The sequence below is a fragment of the Lotus japonicus genome, chromosome 5 (assembly GCF_012489685.1).
Source record: "Lotus japonicus ecotype B-129 chromosome 5, LjGifu_v1.2".
Lineage (NCBI taxonomy): Eukaryota > Viridiplantae > Streptophyta > Magnoliopsida > Fabales > Fabaceae > Lotus > Lotus japonicus.
Window position 1 is genome coordinate 61,307,779 of NC_080045.1, and position 24,248 is coordinate 61,332,026.

A 24,248-nucleotide genomic window follows, 5' to 3' on the forward strand; every position below is an offset into this window, starting at 1 on the left:
GAAATCATTATTGGTCAAAGACTCAAGACAGACACTATTATAAATCCATCGAGAAAAAATGTCAGTAAGAAATTTCAACTGTGAAGTACTTTGTTGTTCATATTTTGTTATCCTATTTTGGATCAAGTAGTGCTTTAGATTTTGCTGTTGAATTCCAAGCTCGTGTAACATCCTTTGTAGTTCATTTTGAAAGTTGCAACAGGGGTTGGGCAAAGTTTTGTTTTGCATGTTAGAATTGTTTGATAGGAAAACCAGAGCAGAATCGAAGAAAGTTAAAAATCAGAATTGTTTGATATGTGAATGAAATCCCTTTAGATATTAATTGCTTTCTAATACATTTTAAATATGACTTCTAATCAGAAACTCTATATGGTAGCCATAACCAAAATGTAAGCCATCTTTTTTGTAAACTGTACTAACTGCATGACTCGGTCACACACATAAACGTCCCCCACAAATGTAAGGTCTATGAGTTAGTTAGTTAGTGTTTGAATTAGATTTTGCAGTCAATTTGTCAGTCACTAAATGTAATAATCAGGTGCTAGTAGTAGTGGCTTACATAAATAGGAATTATTTTTTCACAAAACTCATACACCATATTGTAAACTAGAAACCAAATCTATTACAAGAAAGAAAATACAAAGAAGAGCATAAACCTTATTCAACTCTGAAATGAAACATTTAGAGAAAGAAAGACAGAAAAGAAACACAGTCACCCATGAGCTTGGTTTCTCATTGTGTGTTTCTTTAGCTTTGCAACTTTTAACACACTTGCCACATAAATCTTGTCTGCTACAACTTCCACCCATCTGAAGTAAGCATGCCTCAAATTCTTCTTGAACAATAATGTGCCAATGACTCCCCAGAAACCAGTTGCAAAGCCAGCTGCTATGACAAAGTAGAACCATATGTTTTCTACCTCATCTTTGTTGCCATCTTCATCTTCATTACCTTTGCTTTCAGGAGCTTCATGTGAAACATCATCATGACATTTATTTAGGAGCGGAGGTCCACAAAGGTATGGGTTATCAGCATAAATAGATGGGTCATTAAAAGTGAGAAACTGATATTTTTGGGGAATTGGTCCTGAAAGATTGTTGTGTGACAAGTTTAAACTGCTGAATGAAGTTAAAGCAGGCATGCTGTTTGGAATGGTGCCATAAATTTGGTTATGAGACACATCCAAGGATTCCAATTCTTTCATGTTCCCTATCATACTAGGGATCTCTCCTTTCAAATGATTATTTGACAGGTTCAAGAAATGCAGTCCTGTGATCAAAGTTATTCCATTGGGAATAGTTCCAACCAAATTGTTGCTTGACAAGTCCATGTTTACTACGAGTTTTGTAATTTGTTTATAGTGAACTTCAATTCCTTTAATGACTTGTGTGATATCCTCATCCGACCATTCAGAATCCTCTATGAAAGACTCATATGGAATCTTGGAAATCCATTTTCCATTTGCTTTGTCTGGTGATTTGTCCAGGGCCATTCCTGTAAGATTGCCTATGCACAAAGGTATTGAACCTTGTAATCTGTTAAGGGAAAGGTCCAGGACTTTCAATGATGTGAGCTGGCATAGTTGGTTAGGAATGCTGCCACTCAGCATGTTTTGCCGCAATATAAGAATATGGAGTGAGGGAAAGGTGTTTCCGATCCATGAGGATGGTATACTGCCAGAAAGCTTATTCTCACCAAGGTCCAAAATCAACAAGTTCTTCAAATTTCTCAAAGGCATTGGAAGCTTCCCATGAAGATTGTTATCTCTCAAGTGTAGCCATAACAACGATGACAAATTGCCCAGTGAGATTGGAAACACACCTGATAGTTTGTTGGATGCAAAGTTTATTTCAGTCCATCGTTGATTATCCTTCCAACAATTTGGTACTTCACCAGATAAATTGTTCAATGAAAGGTCAAGTGTATGTAGACTTACATGTTCCCCTAGACTTTGAGGAACGGAACCATAGAATTTATTAGAAGAAAGGTTTAAGTACTCTAAATGGACATTAAAAGAGTTGCATGAAAGATCAAGAGTCTGTAAATTTACAAGTCTCCCAATACTGTATGGGAGGGGCCCGTCCAACTTATTGTATGACAGATCTAGGCTTTCTAACTTGGACAGTTTTCCTATAGATAAAGGAATGGGTCCAAAGAAAGAATTTGAACCGAGATCAAGCCACTCTAAATTTTCAAGTTTCCCTAACCAAGTTGGCAAGCGATCACTAAATTCATTATGAGATAAATCCAGTTCCTCTAGATCATATCTAATGCATCCAGATAATTGGTAGCTTGCAATTGGTTCTTCCCGAAGCTTGTTTCTTGAGAAGTATAACCTCTTTAGATGACACATGTTACTGAGAATTGATGAAAGAGGATATTTCTTAGGAATGAGCTCATTGTATGAAAGATCAAGCTCCAAAAGTGTCTTCAATTCAACAAACCATGATGGAATTGAAGTGAAATTGTTCTGGCCAAGGTAGAGGGTTTGAATGGAAGTCATGTTTCGGAAAGCCTCAGGAATTGGACCATGGAGTCCAGTGCGTGAAAGGTCAAGATACACAAGCTTCAAGCCACTAAACCATGAGGGAATTAGATCAAGATCGTTGTAGGAAAGATCAAGATGCACAAGGGATGTCATGTTTCTGAAAGCCTCAAAAATCGGACCATGGAGAACATTGGACGAAAGATCAAGATACACAAGCTTTAAGCTACGAAACCATGATGGAACTGAATCAAGATGGTTTCTGGAAAGTTGAACATACACAAGGTTTAAGCTAAACCATGGTGGAACTGAAACAAGAAAGTTGTATGAAAGATCAAGATGCACAAGGGATGTCATGTTTTGAGTAGCATTGACGGGAACAAGTGAATTGTTAAGTCCACAACGAGACAAGTAAACACTTGACAAGGAAGGAAGCATGGTGAGTACCTGGAACAAATTGTGTGCATCAGCATCACCGAGGTAAACATCACTCATGTCAAGGCGTCGCAGTGACTGAATTTGAGAGATCCAAGTGATGTCATTGCTTTGTAAATCAGAATTCGAACTGAGGTCAACAGTGACGGATCCAGAAATTTTATGTTATGGGGGCAATATACAATTTTTTTTTATCACAGCACAAGAATTTATAACATATAAATTATAAAATATCACCACCACCAAATAGTATATAAGTTTTACCAACATAATATATTAGTTTGAGGTTTTTGGTTGAGCTTTTCTTTGTGGGTTTTTTTCGTGGTTTTTGGATAGTTTGCGTTGTAGTGGTTGGGTTTTTATCAACTTTTTGTTGGCTTGGTCACTGTACTCATCGTTGAAAATTGATATTTCTCAACTTTTTGTGTATTAATATATATTTTGTTATTGAAAAAAATATATCACTATCAAAATTTACTCAAACGATCCTATTTCACTAATTATTATATATGATACTCTATCAACTATAAAATTCTAATTCAATATATTACATTAGTTGTAAAATATCATGTATATATATGTCGCGTCGTACACAGCACAAATTAATAGAAAATCAGAATTTGAGTGCGTGGGGCACTTACTGTAAGCTTAAAGTTTAAACTTATGACCGGTGCATTATGAGTGCATGGGGGCATTTGTAATTATTTACTGGGGACAATACATCTGAATACTAATATCATTAGTGCTTTTTATGAAAATCAGGTGGGGGCATTTGCCCCACCCTTGGCCAATGTACATCCGTCCCTGGAGGTCAAGATGGTGCAGGTTCTTGAGATTTCTCAAACTGCTGGGAATCTTTCCACCAAAATTAGCATGAGAGAGAGAAAGATACCTCAATCGTCCCATAGAATTACCAATGGAGTCTGGTATTGGACTGGAACTGAAATTATTTCCTGTCAAGTCCAAGTAAGTCAAGTGATCCAATCGCAACAGAGATTGACTCACATTTGGAGCTTGTATAGAAAATTTTAATTCCACACCGTTCTCGTTACTATTGAATTTGAATCCGTAGTCACATCCATATGGCAGACTAAATTCTTTTCCTTCTTCTACTTCTGCTGCTAGCTTGAAGCAAGGATTCCTGAGATCAAGCTTGACAACATGTCCAGTAACATTGTCACATCCTATGCCTTCCCATTCGCAACAATTAGTACTACTATCTTTCCATGATGAAATCCTCTTTGCTGGAACTTTTATAAGGGATGCTTTGAACTCGAGAAGAGCTTGCCTCTCTCGTTCTATGCAGGGAGGGACAGTGACACTGTTTGAATTTGCACACAAGAAGAAACAGCAGAGTTGTGCAATTTGAACCAACAGAAAGAAAATGATTTTATTTCTAGAAACAGATGATGGAACACTCACATTGTATCTTATTCTTCCCATGGTGTGAAACAATATTTTTCTATTAGATATTCTTCATTCATGCCTTTCATTTCACTCACAAGTTATATTTATAGACATAGCTAGCTAGTAAGCAAGCAGTTTCACTTGCAGAAGCAGAATGGGTGAATTTCGTGAAAGCAAATCAAAAAATTGTACGTATTGCGCGTGTACACTGATCACAGGCTGCTTTCTTTTTTCAGATGAAACAGGTAAAAAATGTTTTTACGTTCTTGTTCAAAAGGAATGTGAAAATGCGACCATTAAAAGAAAAATGCTGCTTTCTTGTTTTTTATTGTCTGATTCAAAGCATCTAATTCATTAATCTAGAATGATACGCGCGTGTAGCACGTTGCATAGTATACATTATGAGACACATATTTTTCTCTTTTCACTAAATTCACTATTTATATTACATCATATATCACATTTATATCTATCAGGTATATCTCATCTTCTCTTATCTCTCTAATCCCCCCAAAAGTTGTACACAAATATTTATTGTTCATGAGAATCTATTACGGCATAATTTTTATTATTACTAAAATATCCCCACAATCAACAACAGTGAGACTAATTCTCTCGAAACTTGTAGATCACATTAAGTAGATAGACATCTCCCAACAAGTCATTCTTCATATATATCGCCCTAAGATTGAACTTTTGAGTAAACTTAAGGAGCTTAATTATCTATCAACTCAAAAGTATGACCAAAACCTGACTTTTATCAAATTCAGCAGAGTAATTCAGATTTAATATTGTTGGTAAAATTAACTAGATTATGCAATAATAACAACAATTGCCACACAAATGTATATCATATCATACAATCTTGCATGCTTAGCTTTCTTACATAAGATCAGACAAATATGAGGATTGATGAGGAATTAAAGATAAAGAGATTCTAGGAAAAATATATATCTGGAATATAATTGAATGGGATAAAATATGTTGATAAGAATACAGGGGAAGATGTAGCCTTTTTATACTACTAAGCTAACAATATGTTAGTAGTACAGATGTAGTACAAGCACAGTACGTACATCCTTTGCTATCTCACTAAGTCAAATCATAACGGTAAAATGCATGTATCCCCAGCATTATTTCCTGATTTGTCTCCTAATTCATCTCCTGATTTGCCTCCTAATTTATCTCCTAATACCCCCCCACAAGCTGAGGAGTATATATTGAGAACTCCCAGCTTGGAAACTAAGTGTGAAAAAGGTCCAGATTCAAGGGGCTTGGTCAAAATGTCGGCTGTTTGATCAACACTTGAAATAGGAAGTAGATGAAAGAGCTTTGCTTGCAACTTTTCCCGAACAACATGGCAATCAATGTCGAGATGTTTAGTACGTTCATGAAACACAGCATTAGTTGCAATATGTCTAGCAGACTGACTATCGCAGTAAAGCAATGAAGGAGAGATGAAAGGAACACGAAGATCTTGAAGGATGTAGGTAAGCCACTAAAGTTCACATACTGTAGAAGCAAGGGCACGGTACTCAACTTCAGAGGAGGATCTAGAAAGAGTGGATTGCTTCTTAGACTTCCAAGAGACAAGGGAGTCACCAAGGAAAATGCAATAACCGGTGACAGACTTTCGAGTCTCCAAGCAAGAACCCCAATCAGAGTCGCTGAATGCTTTTAGTTGCAGGATGCTGTTTGCTGGATAAAAAAGGCCTTGCCCAGGGGCTCCTTTGAGGTACCTGAGGACCCTGATAGCAGCTTGATAGTGTTGGTTGGTAGGAGCAGCCATATGTTGACTAAGTTGTTGGACAGCATAGGAAATTTCTGGCCTGGTAGTAGTTAAATAAAGCAATTGTCCAACTAGTCTTCTATAACTAGTAATGTCTTGATAAGGGCTGTTGTCAGAAGCTGTAGTAGATGTAGGCTTCACCATGGGAGTGGACAGTGGTTTGGCTGCAAGATTACCAGTGTTAGCAAGCAAATCAAGAACATATTTTCGTTGGGATAGAAAAAGACCACGGGAGGATCTAGCAACTTCTAAACCAAGAAAATATTTTAAAGTTCCCAAATCCTTAATCCTAAATTGGATATCCAACTTATTTTTAACACATTGAATTTCATTGAGATCATTGTCTGCTAAAATTAGGTCATCGACATATACTAATATAACTGTAAAGCTAGCATCACGAAACTTAGTGAAAAGAGAGTGATCATGAGCAGATTGAATATATCCGAGAATATGCAAGTAAGAAGAGAGCTTAGCAAACCATTGTCTACTGGCTTGCTTTAACCCATATAAAGATTTATGCAATTTACAAACACTATTTGGAGAAGGTGAAGAAACTCCCTGAGGTATAGTCATATATACATCTTCATCCAAGTCGCCATGAAGGAAAGCATTGTTGACGTCAAGTTGGTGAAGATGCCAATTTTGAGAAGATGAAATAGCAAGGAGCAGCCTCACTGTACTTAATTTTGCAACAGGAGCAAACGTGTCAAAATAATTCAAACCTTCAACTTGGTTGTATCCCTTAGCTACTAATCTAGCTTTATATCTTTCAATGGAGCCATCAGATTTATATTTGATTTTGAAAACCCACTTAGAACCGATAGGTTTCTTACCTTGGGGGAGCTGGACAATAGACCAAGTTTTATTTTGTTCTAAGGCATGAAGCTCATTTTTCATGGCTTCAATCCATTGTTCATGTTTAATAGCCTGATGATAAGAAGTAGGTTCTATATTGGAAGAAATGGAAAGAACATGGGCAAGATACTGAGGTCTCAATTGTTTGTAAGACAAAACAGATTCAAGAGGGTAAGTCACATTAGTATCAACAACAGGATCAGCAGTATAGTGAAAATTACAGTGATAATCAGACAAATAGCTAGGGGAATGCCTAGATCTAGTAGACTTTCTAACATGTTGTTCAAGTTGGTTTTCTGCAATAATAGTAGTATTATCCGAGGAAGCACTTTGTTTATCATGAGGGACATCACAATCATGCACGTGATTGTTTGGAGGTAGATTATCAGTCATGGTAAAATCAAAAAAATTGTCAGACGTGTCAACATTGGAATAATCAGTAATAGAGGGTTTTAAAGGAAATTGATTTTCATAGAAAATCACATTTCTGTTAACAAAAATTTGTCTGGTAAAAAGATCCATAACAATATAGCCTTTAGTTCCAGTTTTAAAACCAAGGAAAACACATTTGCGGGCTCTAGGATCAAGTTTCTGCCTATTGTGAGTAAGAGTAGAAGAATAACAAAGGCTACCAAAAACTTTTAAGTCTAATAAAGTAGGAGAGTCATTATTAAGGAATTGATAAGGGCACTGGCCCTTTAAAAGCGGTGATGGTAGTCTATTGATCAAATAGGCAGCATGTTTAACAGCAAAAGTCCACAAATTTTTAGGCAAATAAGAATGAAACATTAAGGCTCTTGTAACATTCAAGATATGCCTATGTTTTCTCTCAACAATAGAGTTCTGTTGAGGGGTCTCAACACAAGAGGTTTGGTGAATGATACCATGTTTGGTAAAAGATGGGTGCATAACAAATTCACTTCCATTGTCACTTCTTATGCATTTAATAGTTTTCTCAAACTGGTTTTGAATCAAGGTAATGAACTCTTCAATTAAATTTCTGGCTTCGTTTTTAGTTTTCATAAGATAAATCCAAACATACCTAGAGTAATCATCAACAATAGTGAGAAAGTATCTAAAACCATGCATGGAAGTAACGGAAATAGGACTCCAAATGTCCATGTGAACAAGATCAAAGCAAGCTTTACTCTTAGTATCACTAATAGGGAAAGGAAGCTTAGTTTGTTTTGCCATATGACAAAAATCACAAATGATATTAGAATGAAGTTTTACATAAGGAAAAACCTTACTAATGTGTTGTAAAACCTTGCTGGAGGGGTGTCCGAGTCTAAAATGCCACATATCAAATTGTGGGTGACTACCATTTTTACCAGGAACTGTTTCAGCAATGTTAACAAACTTATTTTGGATATTCCAATCAGTGACCGCAACACAGATTCTTTTAGGTTCCTCAAGAAAGTAGAGACTCTGAGAAACTTTAGCTTGTCCAATCATCTTGGAGGAAATCGTATCCTGTATAATACAAGAGTTCTTAGTGAAAGTAATAGTGCAATTCAAGTCATTAGTAATCTTTTTAATAGACATGATATTATACTGAAATTCAGGAATAAACAAGACATTTTGCAGATAAAGATCATCTGTAAAAGAGATAATCCCTGCAAAATATGAGAAGGTAACAACACCATTTGGGAGCTTAACCTGTATAGGTTTTATAGACCTATAGGAAACAAAATGATGGATAGAATTGGTAACATGGTCAGTAGCTCCACTGTCAATAATCCAAAGACCAAGGTTAGGGATATTACCAGGTTTTTGTTGATGAGATAGAGACTGTGTTTGTGAAACCTGGTGAACTGAATGATTGTAGTCACGACTGCTACTTTTGTTTATCAACTCTATAACTTGAGCTTGTTGTTGGGGTGTCAAGTTGTGAATGGGATCTGGTGTCTGATTTTGACTTGTAACATGATCCAGATTTTGTGAATCCTGATCAGCAACAACAGCGTTAATCGAATTTGTGGTTTTGTTTTTGAATTTGAAGTTTGGAGGAAAACCATGCTTGAAGTAGCAGTTATCTATGGTGTGTCCCTCTCTGCCACAGTAGCTGCAACAACAAGCCTTGTTGATGGCAGTAGCTCCTTTCCAATTGGACCTGCCTCTTCCTCTACCACCATGATTATTCCCATATGAGTTGTTTCCTCTACCACCAGGATTTTTCCAAGAATTGTTGCTAGCATTAGCAGTGTTGGCCTCTGCTGCCAGAATTCTAGATTCCGTGGAACCAGAATTAACCTGTTGCCTTTCTTGTTGGAGGATCATTGCGAAAGCTTTCTTGATAGAAGGCAATTCATCCATCATCAAGATTTGGCTCCTCACATGAATGTATTGCTCGTTTAATCCTTTGAGAAAGCAAATAACATGCTCTTGGTCCCTATATTTCTTGGTAACGGCCATTAACTCACATGAGCATTTTGTCGAGCACTTGCAAGACGGAATGGGGCGAAGGGCTTCCAATTCCTCCCAAAGAGTCTTGAGTTCAGTATAGTAAGAAGACATGCTTCTATCTGCTTGGCGAATAGAATGAATGTCCTGTAAGAGATCAGAGACTCGAAAATGATCACCTTTGGAGAATCGATCTTTCAAATCTTCCCAAAGTTCCTTGGCATCATCAATGTAGACAACACTTTGAGCAATGGGTTTAGAGATTGTCTTCATGATCCAGGCAACCACCATGTTATTGCACCTCTCCCATGCATCGTGTAGAGGATCATCGTTCTTGGGCTCGGTGATCGAACCATCAACAAATTTGTACTTGTTTTTGGACATCAGTGCTCTCTTGACATTAGTAGACCAAGCATGATAATTTGTATCAACAAGTTGTGGATCAGAAATAATTGTTCCTGGATTCTCACCTGGGTGGAGATAATAGGGGCTTGTAGGATTTAGAGACTGGTCCTCCTTGGATCTATCAATCTTCTTAGCACCCTGATCAGCATCTCCATCTGTAGCCATGGTGAAGGTAGGAACAGCAGCGGAAAAAAAATTACTTTGTTCTTGCTCTTGATACCATAAAGAGATTCTAGGAAAAATATATATCTGGAATATAATTGAATGGGATAAAATATGTTGATAAGAATACAGGGGAAGATGTAGCCTTTTTATACTACTAAGCTAACAATATGTTAGTAGTACAGATGTAGTACAAGCACAGTACGTACATCCTTTGCTATCTCACTAAGTCAAATCATAACGGTAAAATGCATGTATCCCCAGCATTATTTCCTGATTTGTCTCCTAATTCATCTCCTGATTTGCCTCCTAATTTATCTCCTAATAAAAGAGCAACCCCATGTCCTAGCTATATCTTATATCATGAACTTTTGTACCATATGAGCAATTAAATATGCAATTTAGAAGAAAAAAAATAGGGTTTTTTTTGTCAAAAAAAAAAGGGTTAAATATTTTTTTTTGTCTCCTTAATTATAATCGCAAACTATTGATTTTAGTCCCCCTTTAGACCCCGTTTGGAAAAACAGCTTAATTAAGTGCTTATGGTCATAAGCGCTTATGTCATAAGCTATTTTTAAAAATTTATTGAAATGAATTAAAAATAAACTGTATATAAGCATAAGCAGTTTTTCATAAGCTACTCAGGATAGCTTATGAAAATAAGCTGAAAATAGCTTATGGCAGACCATAAGCTGTTTGCATAAGTCATCTCAAACACTGGCGTAAGAGCTTATGCTGTCAGATAAGCTCAAATAAGCTCTTCCAAACTAGGCCTTAATTAATTCATTGATATTAGAAAGTGATTGGAAATGTGTTGAAAAAGAGTGTGTATGTTTTCTGCAAACCATTCAGCTCACCCTTTCTTCATTAATTCAGTAAATATGTGTTAGCTGCCATCATATCAGTTTACATAATTGATTCGTTTTTCTCTTTTAAAATGGCTTCTCTACTGTCACAAGGCAAATTTGGTCTATCACATGCACATCTTTACCAACCAGAATGAAGTAGAGCATTAAAGGAATCAAATGATACTATCTAAAATTCTAAATCATGCTCCATATTTGACACTGTCAACAAGTTGAGTCCCAAAGCGCAATGCCTAGTGTGTGTTTGAATAAAAGATGAATTGCAATGCCACTTTTTTGTGTTTAGATTCCCGGTTGAGTACAACATGAAGAGTCTTTCAACTTAATTCATAAGAACCGACGCTTGAGGCGAGTGTTTAAACTCATTTGGAGGTCAGCAGCTCCGTCAAATGTGATAGCATTCATTTGGAGGGTCATGTCGGATCAGATTCAATCAAGGGCCAACCTTAGGAAAAGAAGAATAATCCTTGAAGAGAGGGTTCACTATGCTGTTTCAGCTCCCAAGCAGAAGAAACAACTGATCATGTGATTCTTTCATGCCCCTTCTCTTCACAAGTACGGGGAGCTTGTTATAAACTGTTGGAGGTCTCAACTGCCTTGCCTGTTAATTGCAGATCTCACTTCCTTCAACACTCTGCCTAATTTGAACTCCAATCAGAAAAAAAGAGTGAGATTTGGTGTGCCACGGCATGGACAATCTTGATGATTAGAAATAAGGTAATTTTCACTAGGGGGATCCAAATGTGGAAAGAGTGCTAGATTTGATTCAGCTAAGAACCTAGAATTGGCTCAGTGCCAAATGAAGGGGATTTCTCTATTTATGAGTGGATTGTGAGTCCATACTATGGTCTACAATGTTTATAACTGATTGGGATGCTGATTCACTTTCTTGATAGGTGGTCTAAGCTACATTTTTCCCTTGGTCTAGTCACTAGTGTTCTGCTACATTTTTTGGTTCTGAATCTGCTACATTATTACTTGATGCGCATCAGTGAGAATGCAAATAAGTGTGGGAGGTTCTCAATTTCCAGATGTGCGTAGCAGTCTAGTGATAGGTGTTCTTACGCATTGAAGGTTCTGGTCTTGAAAGGTCTTGGGCCAACGTTTGCTGTGCATTAATGGTGGGTGGTGATTTGGGTTTATCAGCAGTTTTGTTGGGTTACATGGAATATGTTCATCAGAGGCAATAGAAATACATGGTTTCTTTGTTCTGGTGGGGAGTAGTAGCTTTGGGAAGCTATTAAGCAAACAAGCAAATTTTGGATTCATGACAGTAGCTGTTACTGCATTGAATATACCATATGTAACACTTGATTTCAAATCATGTATCGGGTTGAAGTACCCCTCTATCAATAAACTTTTGACTTATCAAAAAAATACAAACCAAGACACCCATAGTTGTCAAGATCATGTAACAATGTGAAGGACACACCCTTATACAAACTATTAATTTGTTCTTTGTTTTTTGTTTGATAACTTGCTCTATTGTGAGGCTCACTAACTATTAGGTACTGAAGCACCCAGACTCATGTAACAATCATATTGTAACACATCTAGAAGACAGTAATTATCTAGTTACATAACCTATTTTGATTGATTGCATTATGAGACATAACTATAATCATACTAAGACTAGTAGAGACTATATTATCAGACTTAAAACATGTTGAAATAAAAAGCTATTATGAGTCACAGATATTTTGCCACATTTCTATATTTTAGTCCACTCTGGAAGTTACAAAAGCACTTAATTCCCTTGTGAAAGTAAACCCCTGATCTTATCCATATGAACTAGAAATATCTTATTTGAATTACTTAGCATAAATTATACTGAACAGTTTACCTAGCTCCTTGCATATATGCTTCATAAACAAACTGTGCTGCCAGCATATCAACCACAGCAGAACCAACAGACTTGAAAACAGTAACTTGCTCTGAACTGCTTCTTCCAGCTTTTTCACCACTAGTAAGCTCCAACAAAGTTCCTCCAATTTCATCTTTCTTAATCACTCCTCTCTCAAAAGCACCCACCAACTCCCCAGCTTCAACCAGTGCAGCCTCATTGTCCACAAACACCTTCCCCCTTCTTATAGCCTCATCATCACATTCCTTCATTGAATGCTTGAAAGAACCCACCAAATCCAAATGAGCCCCATCCTTCAACCTCTCACCCTTCACAAGAGCTTCCTCAGAATTGGTAGCACAGCTCACAATATCCCCACTTCCAACAACCTCATCCAAACACCCACAACCACACCCCTCAAAACTCACCTCTTCAAACTCACCACATTCTCTCAGCTTCTCTGCCAAACTTGCTGCCTTCTCCACTGTCCTATTCCATATCACAACTTTTCTCAAACTGGGTCTAGCTGAAAGATGAGCTCTGATCAAATGCGGAGCCAGGGAACCAGAACCAACCATGACAAGAACCTCACTATCATCCCTCGATAAGTATCTCGAAGCCAAACCAGAAACACAGGCGGTTCGGTAAAGGGTGAGTTCAGTGCAGTCCATGGAAGCAAGGGTTTGACCAGTCTCAGAACTGAAGAGGACATAGCTTCCCTGAACACCAGGTAGGTTGAATGCAGAGTTTTGAGGGAAATGGGTGACGAGTTTGACGCCGATGAAAGGGAAGGAAGGGGAAGAAGACCAAGAAGGCATGAGGAGGAGGGAGGAAGAAAGAGAGACATTGTAGCTTTGGCGAATTGGGGTTTGGAGATAGGTTGAAACTTTGGGGAGATTGGTTTGGAAGTGATTGATGAGAGTTTTGTGGGTGAGGATGGTGCTTAAGGTCTCAGTGGGTATGAAGACTGGAGAAGAAGAAGAAGCCATTGATGAGAGAAAGTTCAAGGTTTTTTCTGAGAGTTTAAGGTTTTTTCTGAGAGTTCAAGGTTTTTTTGTTTTTTTTAAGGATGAAAGTTGAAGGTTAGAGATCAAACTAATTTAGTATATAAATAAATATGGAATAAAACTTTAGCTTATTACCAAAAGAACCATTAGTTTTAATGGTTGAAAAAGAGACACTCTTTTCACACTGTTTGTTTTTTCCTCTCATTCAATAATAATAGATATTTCAGCTTTTCACACTATTTCTAACATTTTTTATTTGATTTTTCGGTTACCAGAGAAGGCAATATTTTTATTTGATTGGTTAATATTTATGTAGTCTTGATTAAATTATATTGGTCTCATTCCTAATTTAGTGATATATATATATATATAAATTTTGATTAATAAAAAAGAGAATGTTAGAAAAAGAATGTCAAATAAAGAGTTTTTTTTTTGTGAACTTAAATAAAGAGTATTGTTTTTTTTACAACAAAATAAAGAGTATTGTTAGTGTCTCTTTAAGGTTTACTGGTAAATAAATAAATTTTGAATAAATTTTTTATTATGGTTTAGTGGTTTACGTCTAATAACGATAACACTTATCCTAAACCATGAAGTGTGACGTAATTGTTACTCACTTAACTAGAGGTGGGAGGTTTGATATTTGCCCATAAAAATAAAGTGCATATTTTAGTATGAACTCATAAAAATACTTACGGTAAGAATTATAATTAGAATTTTTTTGGGTATTAAAAAAATAGAGCTTTTAATTTGGGTAGGTTTGGTTCGATACATAGTGTTCTACCAAAAAGAAATAAAGTGGAGAATGTATGAAAGCACTTTAATTGATTTTCCTACTCTTTAATGTCCTTTTGTATACTATGTTGAATCTCACTTCATACTTTTTTTAAAGTGTAGTATGATTGCTAACATTCATCTTTAGAGTAGGGTGTATGCAGAATTCTAAGCTCTTCAGGTTCATAATGAAATGGTAACTCATGGGATATTTGCTGATTGCCAACACTTTTGTACTTTGTTGAACTATTTATTTGGTTAAGCTGAGATCTGATATATTTATTTCAAGATGTTTGTTGGAAAAACTTTTTATTTTTGTAGCAAATTGATTCAGTACTCTTCTAAAACAGAATAAAAAAACAAGAAAGACATAGTGAATATTTGGATACACGGTGAAAACAATAGTAAAGTGGGCTGCAACAATTTCCCTTAACTTTTATGATTGTTTACCATGATTTTGGCCTGACCATGATTTTCGACTGTTTATACATAAGCAAGTGCTTTGAACGTGGCACTACTGCAGTACAGCTAGTATACAACAAATGCACAGAAAATTCTGCAATGTGATCAATGTAACAAAGGATAAATCTCTACATTGAATTTTAGTTAAGAAACAAAATATATATATATGTAAGATGATGCAGACACAAAATTAGCACTGAAGGAAAGTAACAAAAGGGGAATAAGTGACAGAAAAAAGGCACAAATGTGCATGACTGTAAATTACTTGTTAATCAGTATCAGTACTAGATTCCTGCATCAAATGCATCAATCTTAGAGGACATGCTCCAACTGGTGCTGGAAAGAGTACTCCACTGATCAGAAACCATGTCTGATGAAGCAGAACCAATTCCACATTTTGCTACAATCCTGACACTCTCCATCAACTCCTTGGTGCGAGCCTCTTGTGCCAAAATGTCCACCAACTGTTCTGGAGAAATCACCAGCTTCACTTTCCAAAATCTACTACTGCTACTAGTCTTGCAGCTGCTATTATTATTAGCAACACTGTTCTTGAGCAACCCCATTCCTTGTTGGTGGTGCTGGTAGTCCAAGGACATTCTATATGGGGCAGGGTGTGAGGTTGTGGGAACGCTGTGAGATCGAACGTGGCCTTGTCTCACAACATCAGATGAGGTAATTTCTATGTTGTTGTTGTTGAGGGGGAGCAAATAGTAAGACTTACCTGCCTCCAGTTCATCAAATTGGCTCAGTGGCTTCCAGAAGAGATCATGGCTTCTGAACATGGCGTGTCCCGGGAACTCACTTGTGATGGAAGAAACTGTGACAGGAGCATTGAACTCCATGATTCCACCGTTTGATGTTGTTACTTTGATTGCTGCTGCATCAGGATCTGCCATGGCCCCTAAGAAGCAGTTTCCCATTTTGGACTTGAAAATAAACTTGTTTGATAAAGTGATCTTCTTTGTTATTTTATATGGGAGGTAGTGCCTAGTTTGTTTGATGGAGGGAAAATTAAAGTAGAACTTGTTGTTTGGTCGGTTAGATAAAGATTGTTCTTGTGAGCTTTCACAAAAGCAAGCTAGGCATGCAATGCAAGAAGAAAGTTAAAAGAAAAACAAAAATGCCAGGTAAAGTTTTATAACTTCATATTGGAATTTGCAATTACTCAATTCTATATGATGTATCAGTTTCTACATGATTTAATTGGTCAAAGTATAGATACATGAATGGACCACACTGTATGTTGATTTCACAAGTCTTTAGTTGAACACAAGATAAAAGATGTTCAAACAAAATCAATTTTGGTCCCACTAGACTCAGAACAAGAACAAGAAAGTAAAAGTGCTTGCACCTGTCACTTAGCCCCACTTCTTTGGCCTTTCACTTTTTAATTTCGAACATTTTGTCCTTGATGATCAATGTGTCAAAGACTCAAGACAGAGACACTATTATAAATCCATTGAGTTGCCTAGAGTGTGGAATAAAACTACTTACTCCAGAAAAATGTCAGCAAGAAATTTTAACTGTCAAGTACTTTGTTCATATTTTGTTCTCCTCTTGTGGTCAAGTAGTGCTTTAGAATTTGCTGATAAATTTCAAGCTCGTGTAACATCCTTTGTAGTTCATTTTGAAAGTTGCAAGAGGGGTTGAGCAAAAATTTGTTTTGCATGTCTGATATGAAAACTAGAGCAGAATCGACTTGAAAGTTGAAATCAGAATAGTTCAATGTGTGAATGAAATCCCTTTAGATATTAATTGGTGATTGAGAAATATGAAAATGAAATTTCCATTGACTGGCTTTCTAGTAGGGATTTTAAATATGACTTGTAATCAGAAACTCTATATGGTAGCCATAACCAAAATATAAGCCATCTCTTTTGTAAACTGTAGTTAACCACTATAGCACTAACTACATGACAGCCACACACAAAAATATCCTCCACAAATGTAATAATCAGGTGCTAGTAGTAGTGGCTTACATAAATAGGAAATATTTTTTCACAAAACCCATACACCATATTGTAAACTAAACAAAATCTATTACAAGAAAGAAAATACAAAGAGGATCATAAACCTTATTCAAATCTGATATGAAACATTTAGAGAAAGAAAGACAGAAAAGAAACACAGTTACCCATGAGCTTGATTTCTCATTGTGTGCTTCTTTAGCTTTGCAACTTTTAACACACTTGCCACATAAATCTTGTCTGCTACAACTTCCACCCATCTGAAGTAAGCATGCCTCCAATTCTTCTTGAACAATAATGTGCCAATAACTCCCCAAAAACCAGTTGCAAAGCCAGCTGCTACGACAAAGTAGAACCATACTTTTTCCACCTCATCTTTCTTGTCATCTTCTTCTTCATTACCTTTGCTTTCAGGAGCTTCATGTAAAACATCACCATGACATTTATTTGTGAGCGGAGGTCCACAAAGGTATGGGTTATCAGCATAAATAGATGGGTCATCAAAAGTGAGAAACTGATTTTCTTTGGGAATTAGTCCTGAAAGATTGTTATGTGACAAGTTTAAATGGCTCAGTGAAGTTAAAGCGGGCATGCTGTTTGGAATGGTGCCAGAAATTCGGTTATGAGACACATCCAAGGATTCCAATGCTTTCATGTCCCCTATCATACTAGGGATCTCTCCTTTCAAATAATTATTTGACAGATTCAAGCCATGCAATCCTGTGAGCGAAGTTATTCCATTGGGAATGGTTCCAACCAACTTGTTTTTTGACAAGTCCAAGTTGACTACAAGCTGTGTGATTCTTTTGTAGTCAACTACAATTCCTTTCATGACTTGTTTGACATCCTGTATAAGCCATTCTCTTATAAACAAATTTATATTGGCTTTGTCTGATGATTTGTTCAGGGTCATTCCGGTAAGATTGCCTATGCACAAAGGTATTGAACCTTGTAATTTGTTAAGGGAAAGGTCCAAAATTTTCAAAGATGTGAGTTGGCATAATTGGCTAGGAATTCTACCGCTCAGCATGTTTTCTCGCAGAATAAGAATATGCAGTGAAGGAAAGTTGTTTCCATTCCATGACGATGGTATACGACCAGAAAGCTTATTCTCACCAAGATCCAAAATCAACAAGTTCTTCATATTTCTCAAAGACATTGGAAGCTCACCTTGAAGATTGTTATTGTTCAAATACAACCAGGCCAACAAGGACAAATTGCCCAGGGAGGTTGGAAACACACCCGATAGTTTGTTGGATGCAAAGTTTATTTCTCTCCATTTTTGATTATCCTTCCAACAATTTGGTACTTCACCAGATAAATTGTTCAATGAAAGGTCAAGTGTATGTAGACTTACATGTTCCCCTAGACTTTGAGGAACGGAACCATAGAATTTATTAGAAGAAAGGTTTAAGTACTCTAAATGGACAAGTGTGTTGAGATTTTGAGGAATGGGTCCATTAAAGGAATTGGATGAAAGGTCAAGAGTCTTTAAATTTACAAGTCTCTCAATACTGTATGGGAGGGGGCCGTCCAACTTATTGTAAGATAGATATAGATATCTTAACTTGGACAGATTTCCTACAGATAAAGGAATGGGTCCAAAGAAAAAATTTGAACCGAGATCAAGCCTCTCTAAATTCACAAGTTTCCCAATACTATATGGAAGGGCCCCGTCCAACTTATTGTAAGATAGATCTAGGTATTTTAACTTGGACAGTTTTCCTAATGATAAAGGAATGGGTCCGTAGAAAAAGTTTGCACCGAGATCAAGCAACTCTAAATTTTCAAGTTTCCCCAACCAAGTTGGCAAGCGATCACTAAATTCATTATCATATAAATCCAGTTCCTCTAGATCATATCTAATGCATCCAGATAATTGGTAGCTTGCAATTGGTTCTTCCCGAAGCTTGTTTCCTGAGAAGGATAAGCTCTGTAGATGACACATGTTACTGAGAATCGATGAAAGAGAAGATTTCATAGGAATGAGCTCATTGTATGAAAGGTGAAGGTGCAGAAGTGTCTTCAATTCAACAAACCATGATGGAACTGAAGTGAAATTGTTGTGGTGAAGGTAGAGGGTTTGAATGGAAGTCATGTTTCGGAAAGCCTCGGGAATTGGACCATGGAGCCTATTGCGTGAAAGACCAAGATACTTGAGCTTAAAGCTACTAAACCATGACGGAACTGAATCAAGATCGTTGTAGGAAAGATCAAGATGCTCAAGGGATGACATGTTTCTAAAAGCATCAGAAATTGGACCATGGAGCATATTGCTCTGAAGATCAAGATACACAAGCTTTAAGCTACTAAACCATGATGGAACTTAATCAAGATGGTTTCCGAAAAGATCAAGATGCAAAAGGGATGTCATGTTTCTGAAAGCCTCAGAAATCGGACCTTGGAGCACATTGTTTGAAAGATCAAGATGCACAAGGTTTAAGCTACTAAACCATGAGGGAATCATATCAAGATCGTTGGAGGAAAGATCAAGATGCACAAGTGATGACATGTTTGTGAGACCATTATTTGAAACGGATGACATGTTTTGGAGGGGAACAAGTGAATTGTTAAGTCCACAACGAGACAAGTAAACACTTGACAAGGAAGGAAGCATGGTGAGTACCTGGAACAAATTGTGTGCATCAGCATCACCGAGGTAAACATCACTCATGTCAAGGCGTCGCAGTGACTGAATTTGAGAGATCCAAGTGATGTCATTGCTTTGTAAATCAGAATTCCCACTGAGATCGAGAAGGTGAAGGTTCTTGAGATTTCCCAGACTGTTGGGAATCATCCCGCCAAAATTAGCAGAATTGAGAGAAAGATACCTCAATCGTCCCATAGAATTACCAATGGAGTCTGGTATTGGACTGAAACTGAAATCATTTCCTGTCAAGTCCAAGTAAGTCAAGTGTTCCAATTGCAACAGAGATGGACTCACATGTAGAGCTTGTATTGAAAGTTTTGATATCGAAAGGAACCCGTCGTATTTGTATAAGATGTAACACTCATCTGGTTCGACAAATTCTGCTTCTTCTGGTTTTGGCCAAGATGCCGGGAAGCAAGGATTCCTGAGATCAAGCTTGACAACATGTCCAGTAACATTGTCACAGCCTATGCCTTCCCATTCGCAACAATTAGTGCTACCTTTCCATGAGGAAAGCCTTTGTGATGGATTGTCTAGAATGGAAGCTTTGAACTCAAGAAGAGCTTGCCTCTCTCGTACTATGCAGGCAGGGACAGTGACACCGTTTGAATTTGCACACGAGAAGAAACAGCATAGTTGTACAATTTGAACCAACAGGAAGAAAATGATTTTATTTCTAGAAACAGATGGAACAGGAACACTCACATTGTATCTTATTCTTCCCATGGTGTGAAACAATATTTTTCTATTAGATATTCTTCTTTCATGCCTTTCATTTCACTCACAAGTTATATTTATAGACATAGCTAGCTAGTAAGCAAGCAAGCAATTTCTCTTGCAGAAGCAGAATGGGTGAATTTCGTGGAAGCAAATCAAAAAATTGTACGTATGAGTGATCGCAGGCTGTTTTCTTCTTTAAGATGAAACAAGGAAAAAATCGCACACGATCATGTTTTTACGTTCTTGCTTAAAGGGAATGTGAAATTGCGACCATGAAATTGAAAAACGCTGCTTTCTTGTTTTCTTTCATTGATTCAAAGCATCTAATTCATCAATCAAGAATGATACGTGTAGCACGTTGTTTTTGTTCATTGAAAAACGCTTCTTTCTTGACATTATTACAATATATAACATTCATATCTATCATTTATAATATATCTCTAGTCCTCCCAAAAGTTGTACACAAATTCATGACTCATGAGTACCTATTAAAACATAATTGTTTTTTATTACCAAGATATCCCCACAATTGATAACAATGAGACTAATCTTCTCGAAGCTTGAAGATCATATTAAACGGATAAACTCTTTTTAATAAATCATTCTTCATACATATTACTCTAAGATTGAATCCTCGACTAAACTTAAGGAGCTTAGTTATCTACCAACTCAAAACTATGACTAAAACGACTTTTATCAAATTCAAAAGAGTAATGCAGGTTACATTAACTTAATATTGTTTGTAAAATTAACTACATTATGCAATAATAACCTCAATTGCCACACAAATGTATATCATATCAGATACTACCTCCGGTCCTATTTATAAAAATCAAAGTTAAAAAAAATTTTGGTCATTTCTATAAGAACCAAATGAAAGTTTGTGTTATATTAATTATTTTTTTTCCAATGATACTCTTATTATTTCCAACTAGTAAAAGTGTATCATTAATTATTCTCTCTCCTTCACACTCTTCAACACTAAGGTTATGTTTGGCACGCCTAGCTAATAAGCTAGCTAAAAGATGAAAAACTAGCTGAAAACTTATAAGCTAGTTGAAAGCTGAAAGTTGATAAGCTAGCTGAAAGCTGAAAAGCTACGTGATTGGAACAAAAGTGTTTGGTAAAACTAACTATTGAACAAGCTAAATTTGTAAAATGACATAAAAGGACATACTTATATAATTTTTTTATATTTAACATTAATTTGTTTTCACACTAATACCTATATGATATTAATATTAACTTTAAATATTTTGATTCCACTCAAGTTATTTATCATCTTAAAAATATAATATTAATTATTACTTATTTAATTTTCTATATTTTTATTAAATTAAATATAATAAAACAAATAATTTGTAATTTGTAATATAAAGTTAAATATAATGCACAGCTGCTTGTGCGTTAGTGTTGTGTGGAACGGTATGCATATGAGATAAGTGTGATAACTGATAAGTAAATAGGTTTAGTAAAAAACATATAAGGCTAAAGGTGAAATTTTAATAAAATAATAAGGATAAAAATGAGAATATATTTAATAAGTTATAAGCTACCTAAACTACTGAAATAAGCTCATTCACCAAACATTTTTAAAAAGTTTTTAAGCTAGTAAAATAAGCTTTAAGCTAGCTGAAATAACATGTCAAAAATAGCCTAATACTACTACATTAGAAAAAAGAGTAATTTTGGAAGTTTATTTTAATTTAGGACAAATATAATGCATTGTAACTAATTGAACTACATTTCTTAAACTATGAGATTTTTTTCAGTTTTTATAAATAAGACCGGAGGTAGTACCATGCTAAGCTTTATTACAAATATGAGGATTGATGAGGAATTAAACAGCAACACCATGTCCTAGCTATATCTTATCATGAACTTTTGTGCCATACATAATATATTATATGAGCAATTAAATATGAAATTTAGAAGAAAATATAGGGTTAAATGTTTTCGGTCTCCTTAAAATTGCAAATTATTGATTTTGTCCCCTTAATTTTTTTTATTAATGTTAGTCCCTCATTTATAAAAATGATGAGGTTTTAGTTCTTTATCCATTTTAATATGCATTTTGTCGCGGCTTTTTAGAAGGTTTAAACCGTCACTAATATATTTTACGTCAGTTTTTGTGTATTAGTGACGGTTAAATTGCCTCAAAATGCTCCACATCAGAATTAAAATGGATAGAGGGATCAAAACATGATCATTTTCATAAATCAAAGATTAAAATCAATGAAAAATCAAAGAAGACTAAAATCAATAATTCACTATTAAAAAATATATTTAACCCAAAAAAATATATGAAGTGAATCTTCCAAACCTTTATATAAGTGACAGAGTAGCTAGTCTATCAATTATAAGATTATACGTTTGAAAACAAATTAAAGCTGGTGTATCTATCAATTGGGTACCAAATATAAACAACTTTTTTATAAGCGATAGATATGGTAGTTTGAATGGGAAAAAAAACCAAAAAGAAAACCCCTATGGTAAATGAAAATATACGGTAATTAATTAATAAATTTAAAAAGTAGTTTAAGTAATTGAATTTTACATGAATTTTTTTTTCCCACACTTGTCTTACTAGCTAAATGAGCTTGCTTGCAAATGAGCTTTGCTGTGCATGTTATTTGTATGGCAGAGATGATGTGGCACGCCACGTGTGTTAATGAGAACCAAAATCAAACAATTTTTCCCTCGTGTGTTAAGGAGTGACAAGGCCCTTGAGTCAATTGTTTGATTTCTAACGTTGTATGATTAGGGATCGATCTGGTATTAATTTCTGATACCCATTAGCCATCTTCTCCAAAGTTTTGATATCTTTACCATAATTTTTCCAAATTTAACAAAACAATAAGATTTTCAATGTTCGTGGAGATTATGGGTTCGACACACTTCGAGGAGTGGTAGAAGTGAAGGAGAGGACGGGGTGGCTGTGGAGGCTTGAGGTTTAAACTGAAATTGAGTTTCTGAAAATGCATCAAGATGAGGAATTTGAATTGGGAGTGCAAGTGTTTAATTAGTTTATAATTAGATTACTAATGAGATAATAAAATTGAAGTGGGAAAATGTTTGATTTAGGTATTGATCAAAACACGAGATCAGGCACATTATCTCCGCCGCACATTAACACTTGACATGCTCACCATACCTCATTTTCAAGAGATAACTAAAAGCGGGGTTGGTGGTGGCAGTGGCGACATTAATAGTTGTGGTGGTGATGGCGGCGGTGACGGTGGTGGTAGTGGCAATGGTAGTGATGATAGAAGTTGCAGCTTGTTTCATTTTCACTTAAAATGAAAATGATTTTTTTCTTATGTTTTGGTCATATTTTAAAAAATGTTTTTGAAAAAAATATTTTCTAAATATTAATCGAATATGTTATCAGCTGTATTTTTTATTTATATTGAAAATGAAAATAGGAAATGGGTCAATTCCTACTTTACTAGTATTTTTTTGAAATTTACTTTACTTGGTATAGTGATATCAAGGAAGTAAAAATCATTAAGCGGCTTTCAAGATCTCATTTTAATTACCAGCTAAACATACTATTACTATTGTCTTTAATAATGGGAATCTTTTCAATTGGTGCAATTAACTAAATTAATAAAGCATTAACCTAGACAGAATCCCAACTAATCTGACCCTTGTCATTAATCAACAGTTCAAATTAATTAAGTTAGATCGATGACCTCTCGTCAATGAACAATCTATACCTATTTTAAAAATATGTAATAATACTTATGGATCAAATTAAAATAGTTCCACTCTCTTCGTTCCATGTGATCAGATTGCTTTCTCATGGAATAAACACTATACACATACAGAGCAAGCCTTAATGCATGTGCTTCTTCTTTTATTTGCAAGTACGGATGAAGTTGCCGGCATTGACCCATTATATAGGTGTTTTGAAATAAGTAATTAGTAATTATGTATACACAACTCATTTTCTTTTTGATCATATCATTTTCATACATTTTTCTTGTTTCTGCATTTTCTAAATAGATCACAT

General features: G+C 35.7%; 3 protein-coding genes and 1 pseudogene across 4 annotated transcripts; all 4 read right to left on the reverse strand.

The window, feature by feature from the left end:
- Positions 1–543: 543 nt before the first annotated feature.
- On the reverse strand, positions 544–5,126 carry LOC130717809 (receptor-like protein EIX2). Its single transcript, XM_057568175.1, has 2 exons — positions 3,702–5,126; positions 544–3,050 (listed from the first exon to the last, which is right to left on the reverse strand). Exons 1-2 carry the CDS (start codon positions 4,361–4,363, stop codon positions 713–715), a joined length of 3,000 nt encoding a protein of 999 aa, XP_057424158.1. The 5' UTR covers positions 4,364–5,126; the 3' UTR covers positions 544–712.
- Positions 5,127–8,305: 3,179 nt separating this feature from the next.
- Positions 8,306–13,737, reverse strand: LOC130717807 (protein SAR DEFICIENT 4). Of its 2 annotated transcripts, none has more exons than XM_057568174.1 (2): positions 12,651–13,736; positions 8,306–8,444 (listed from the first exon to the last, which is right to left on the reverse strand). In XM_057568174.1, the coding sequence occupies exons 1-2, from the start codon at positions 13,637–13,639 to the stop codon at positions 8,423–8,425; spliced, it is 1,011 nt and encodes a 336-aa protein (XP_057424157.1). In that variant the 5' UTR covers positions 13,640–13,736; the 3' UTR covers positions 8,306–8,422. The 2 variants fall into 2 exon arrangements, with proteins under 2 accessions (XP_057424157.1, XP_057424156.1); XM_057568173.1 differs by lacking the exon at positions 8,306–8,444 and adding an exon at positions 10,010–11,445 and having other exon boundaries at positions 12,651–13,737.
- An 897-nt stretch (positions 13,738–14,634) lies between these two features.
- LOC130721288 (uncharacterized) lies at positions 14,635–15,851 on the reverse strand. The gene has a single exon (XM_057572053.1). The coding sequence runs from the start codon at positions 15,814–15,816 to the stop codon at positions 15,178–15,180; it is 639 nt and encodes a 212-aa protein (XP_057428036.1). The 5' UTR covers positions 15,817–15,851; the 3' UTR covers positions 14,635–15,177.
- A 1,175-nt stretch (positions 15,852–17,026) lies between these two features.
- Positions 17,027–20,292, reverse strand: LOC130721287 (receptor-like protein EIX1; annotated as a pseudogene).
- Positions 20,293–24,248: the final 3,956 nt, after the last annotated feature.